The sequence below is a fragment of the Pinus tabuliformis genome, chromosome Q, assembly GCF_031772625.1.
Source record: "Pinus tabuliformis cultivar Carrire ecotype Pingquan chromosome Q, CPIR1, whole genome shotgun sequence".
In the NCBI taxonomy this organism is placed as follows: domain Eukaryota; kingdom Viridiplantae; phylum Streptophyta; class Pinopsida; order Pinales; family Pinaceae; genus Pinus; species Pinus tabuliformis.
In genome coordinates, this window is record NC_142296.1 from 1,166,934,281 (window position 1) to 1,166,939,903 (window position 5,623).

General features: G+C 42.3%; 1 protein-coding gene across 1 annotated transcript; it reads right to left on the reverse strand.

Moving 5' to 3' along the window:
• Nucleotides 1-204: 204 nt before the first annotated feature.
• Nucleotides 205-4,257, reverse strand: LOC149223836 (uncharacterized). The gene is made up of 3 exons (XM_089388012.1): nucleotides 3,378-4,257; nucleotides 2,719-3,089; nucleotides 205-2,538 (listed from the first exon to the last, which is right to left on the reverse strand). Exons 1-3 carry the CDS (start codon nucleotides 4,255-4,257, stop codon nucleotides 205-207), a joined length of 3,585 nt encoding a protein of 1,194 aa, XP_089244138.1.
• Nucleotides 4,258-5,623: the final 1,366 nt, after the last annotated feature.

A 5,623-nucleotide genomic window follows, 5' to 3' on the forward strand; every position in this document is an offset into this window, starting at 1 on the left:
GCTGCTTTAGACTGTCCAGTCATGAACCATAACATCCCTTTCAAAAAGAGGGCAGCAAAACCATCATAAAAACGGGTCTCCTCAGACGAGGAAAACAACCCTTACAAAAAAAGATAATATGTACCAAAATTCCATAATAAAGTCTGTGAAAAAAAGTATGACAAAAAATATATATGAAGTAAAGTTGTCACTAAAAACATGTATCTAGGAGTGAGGCGGCTGATCCGATATATGAGTCTGTCCATGGTTTTCTTCTACAATTTTCCAGCTGCCCAGATTCTGCTGCAAACCTTCCTTAGAAAGTTTGTCCGCTGAATCGTTACTGTCCCTATAAATATGACATAAAGAAAAACTGTTAAAGGATGTTTTTAATACCTGCATTTCTTCCAGCAATGGTTTCAGAATTTGATTTTTGCATGTACTTTTCCCATTAACCCAATTGATAACATTAAGTGAGTCTCCAAAGATCTGAATTGTGAAGATGTTCCTTTGTATGAGCCAACAAAGAAGTAGCTTCAAAGCTGACATCTCTGCAAAGTTATTTGATCCCGTCCCTAGTCCAACTGAGGCTTTGAGGATATGATTTGCATTTACATGGATGACTATTCCTGCTCCAGCCCTATTGTTCTGCGAGGCACCATCAAAAAAAGCCCAGGGAGTGCCCTCTTTAATTTGTACAGCTTTGTTTTGTCTTTGAGATTTGTTCTCCTCTGGTTCTGGGATACTCGAGTAGATAGAGACACTTTGGATTGCTGTGACAGTTGCCGGAGTTTCCTTATCCTGAAAAATACTCCTGTTTCTAGCGATCCAAACCCCCCAACAGATAATGAGGGGTAGGTTTCGCATATTCCCTTCAGGGTATTGTTGCCACCATTTTGCCCAAACCTCTGTCAGATTTTCACCTCCCCATTCGACCCTTTTGTTCATCAATTTCTCTGCCTCCCCCCATATCTTTTTGGTTTCTGAACAAGATAGGAAAAGATGGTTGATGGATTCCGCTTCAGATTTGCATAAGGTACACCTCCCTGGTCCATGCATATATCTTGACTGTAGAATGTCCCAAGTTGGGATTTTTCTTTTTAAAATACACCAAAAGAAAAGTCTAGCCTTTGCCGGACATTTGAGCTTCCATAAGTGCTTCGGCCACCATTCCGGAGTTCCCCATCCTTTCCTAGACATGATGAATTTATATCCACTTTTTGGAGAGTACTCTCCAGTTTCTGCATGGGCCCAGATCAGCTGATCCAGGCTGTCTTTTAATCTGACATTTGATCTGGAGAGTTCTTGAATATATGAATTCCATTCATTCCACCATCTTTGCTCTAGTTCTAGATCTTCTCCATTTTTCCAAGCTTGTCCCCACATAGTTGAGTGACCAACATTTTCCACCTGATTTAAGGAGAGTATGCCTTTGTTTCCTAAGTACCCGATTAACCCAGGGGATAATGCATAATTTTCATTGCATCCAACCCAAGGGTCCTTCCCTATCTTCAAATTCCTTCCATTCCCGATCTTCCATGCCAATCCTTGTTCAATCACTTTGAAGGACTCCACAGTTGCTTTCCAGACCACCGAGACATTCTTCTTGTTCTTTGCTGGGTTTCTAATCCATTCTTCTAAAGGAGCTGGGTCTATATATTTCCTTTTCACCACTCTTGTCCATAATATAAGTCTCCAGCCTGATTTGGCAGCCAGCGTGAGGCTGAAGTCAAGAAGACTTTTTATCCCCCATCCTCCCCAATCTTTTGGCCTTACCACTTTCTCCCAGGCAACCCATGGGAGGACAGAGTTCTCCTTTGAGCCAGCCCACAAAAATCTGCTACAAATTCTCCTTATTTTCTCCAAGATTCCTTTAGGAACCCATGTTAAAGCTGCCCAGTAGACTGGGATGGCCAGTAGCACTGATTTGATTAGAGTCAATCTCCCAGCTCTGGACAGCCATTTGTAGCTCCAATGAGAGATTCTGGCTTCTATTTTGGCGATCAACCAGTTCCAATCCTCTTTCTTATAGGCATTGGGTTTTAGCCAGAAACCTAAATACTTGAAAGGGGATTCCATATTACTCGATTGATAAGGAAAGAACGAATGCATCTGTGCTCTTTCTTGTCTGTCTAGTCCTTCCACTATTAACTGAGATTTCCTGGAGTTTATCTGCATTCCAGTTGCTTTCAAGAATAGATCAAGAATGTTTTTTAATTCCTTTATTTCATTAGACTCTCCATTTGTGAAAACCAATATGTCATCAACAAAAAGGAGATGAGAAATGTACAAGTTGACTGCTACTTCTATACCTCTTACCTTGCCTTCCCTTTTGGCCTTTTGAATCAGCTGGCTTAAACCTTCTGCTACTAAGAGAAAAAGCAAAGGGGACAAGGGGCAGCCTTGCCTCAGTCCCCTTTGTCCTTTGAAAAATGGAGTGGTTGCGCCGTTGATGAGAACTGCATAGTTGACGTTTGTAATACACCCCATGATCCAGCTGATGAAATCCGTTTTGAAACCTAATGAGTTAGAAGCAAACGGATATATATCCAATTTATCCTGTCATAAGATTTAGATAAGTCGATTTTTATAACTGCACCCTTCTTGTTCTTCTACTTGACACTATGCAGTACCTCCTGTGCCACACCGATAGCTTCATGTATTTGTCGTCCATTTAAAACCCAAATTGTTCCATTGAAATGTGCCTTGACATAATTGGTTTATTCTGATTGAAATCACTTTTGCAATAATCTTGTATATACTGTTGCATAATGAAATTGGTCTGAAGTCTTCGAAGGTTTCAGGAACTTCCTTCTTTGGGATGAGGGCTATAAATGTTGCATTGAAAGGACTATAAACCTCTCCTTTCTTCCTGGACTCTTCTACTACTTCAATTATTTTTGCTCCTATTAGATCAAAGAAATGGTGAAAGAGTTCTATGGTCCATCCTTCCAGCCCAGGGCTTTTTTCTTTTGCCATAGATTTGATGACACTTTCAACTTCCTCCTTTGTTACTGGGCTTATCAATTCCTCCGCTTCTTCCTCCTCCACGTACCTTGGGAAACATTGTGCTGTTTTGATAACCTCGGCGATGGTGACCTCTCCTTGATCTGCAAATAAGTTTTGGAAATGTCTTTGCCCTAGCGCTGATAGAGATTCAAAAGTCTTTGCCTCCATTCCTTCTTCATTTTTTAGGTTCCAGATAGTGTTTGCAGTCTTCCTCCCTTTTGCATAATTGTGGAAAAAACTTGTGTTTTCATCCCCTGCTTTAAGCCAAATCGCTCTGCTCTTGAGCCACCATTCCTCCTCTTTTGACAGAAGAATTTGATTTTTGAGTTTCTCAAGGTGGAGGATCCTCTCTTTTGATTCCTGTGTTGCATATCTGTCCTCCTCTATACTTTCCAGCTTTTGAAGTTCCTCACTTATCTGGGTTATTTCCTCGTTCTGTTTTTCCTTTCTGTCCTTCGCCCATATAATTGTTGCTTTCTTCAGTCTTTTGAGGTTTTCCATGAACAGAAACCCTTTATCCTCTGAGGTGCTATTATTAGGATGTCTCCATGTTTCTTTAAATAGTTTGGTGTAAGAAACTTCTTGCAACCAAGATGCATTGAACTTGAAGGGTGCTGGCAGCTTTGTAGGAGGTTTACAGAGTTCTAAATAAACTGGGAAGTGATCTGAAGGCCCTCCCTCTTCAACCCATTGCCGAAACATTGGGATCGTGGAGGATAATTCTTCATTAATGAGGAACCGGTCCAGTCTTTTTGCCACTCTTGCTTCTCCTACTCTCCTGTTCCTCCAAGTCGGCTTTAACTTAATAAGATTAACATCAATTAGATTGTTGGCGTTTAAGAGATTTTGGAAGAAATCTGTCAGCGGATCTTCCCTAGCCGAGGGTCCCCAGGCCTCCGCTCTTCCTATTGAGAAGTTTAAGTCTCCGCCTAGCACCATGTATTTACTCTTCATTGTCGAATTGGACATCAGTTCGTTCCAAAAGGCCACCCTCCCCTGACAAGGCCCATAAATGTTTAAGATTGTTAATGGGAAGTCGAATTCAGGGGATTGAAATTCCATACCCATCACCTGCTTCATGCCCCATTGGTTCCTTATCTTGATTCTCCCTTCCCTGTATCCTACCGCCAGTCCTCCTGAATGTCCTTCTGAGTCCATAGCCGAGAATTTCCAGCATGGAAGGAGGGCATTTAGCACCAATTCTACTTTTGCTCCATTCCCCAAAGTCTCCTGAAGTAGAAGGATATCTGATTTTGAATTCATGACCATCTCCCTAAGAGCCAGTTTTTTGGGTTTACTGGCTAAACCCCTGCAGTTCCATGATGTAAGAATCATTTCAAAAAATTCTCAGGGGCCTGCACCGCTACAAGTGCCCCAGTGATTGACAGTTGCTTCCCATCTGCCACATCATGCTTTGCTTTTATCTGGGCCATGGAAAGATTTGATTTCCTTCCCCTTGTTTTCCTTTTTAGACTCAGAGGAGGGGACAGACCTATGCCACCCACAGTATCTAAGGGATCAAATTTATTGTCCAGTGATCTAAGATTATATGGGCATATGGGATGATGGACCGGGGGGATTGGTTCAGAAGAAACACCTTCACAATTCAGATCTAAGGAGGGGATTGCGGCCGAGATGATTTCAATACAGTTTTCCACAGTGTTTCCTTCATGACTTTCAATAAATTCATTGATATCAGAAATGAAATTTTTTGAAAGAGATTCAGGGACCAGACAATCTTCTTTTATTTCTGAATTAAGAATAGGGGAAATTTTTGGATCTAAGCACATACCCTTTGCGCCCTCGCTCTCGATGGGATTTTGTGTTGCTGTCGTTTCCACAATGGTCTCCATAATTGCTTTTTCGCTCCCGAGCTCGAGATCTTTGTCTGCCCTTCTGATCAGAGGATCTTGGTTTGCTACATACGGGGTCTGCCCCCCTGTTGAAAATCCATCTCCATTTCTTCTTCTATCTGATGTACTGAGGCCTCTTTTCTCTGGAAAGTCTGATTGTGACGGGTTGCCTTCTCCAATTGAGCTGATGTCCTCTGGAATCGTCTCCGTCGCCTACCTAAGGGGCATTCCTTGGCCAAATGACCATAGACGTGGCATCTATGGCACCTGAAGGGCAAATATTCATAGTCCAGGATCTGTTCGAAGACGAAATCTTTGTACTGGAGATTGATCTTCTCTGCTAGTCCTCCGCTTGGGTTTAGGCTGACTAGAATCCGCGCCATAGCCTTATTCTGGGTTTGCAGGAAGGACATATCTACTTCCAGAAATGTACCCAGCCTATTCCCTATTGCCTTGAAAACTGATTCGACCCATAGGAAGGAAGGCAGCCCCGGTGCCCTTACCCAAACCGGAAAGACATCTGTTTTCTCATGAACAACGTCAAACAGAGGACTCCATTTTTTTAAAAGAACAGGGATGTTCCTGAAAGCCCAATTCTTTTCGACCACCCAATCTGCCGCCTCTTTGTGCTCAAAACGCACCATAAACCAGCCTTTTGCTAGAGTCGAAACCTCGAATCCTTTAATGAGATCAGACTGCCAATTTTGTTCCCCCCAAGATTTGATGAAGTTGGAAGAGAATTTTTTCCCTCTCGCCCTGCCGACCAAGGTGCATTCAGCCAC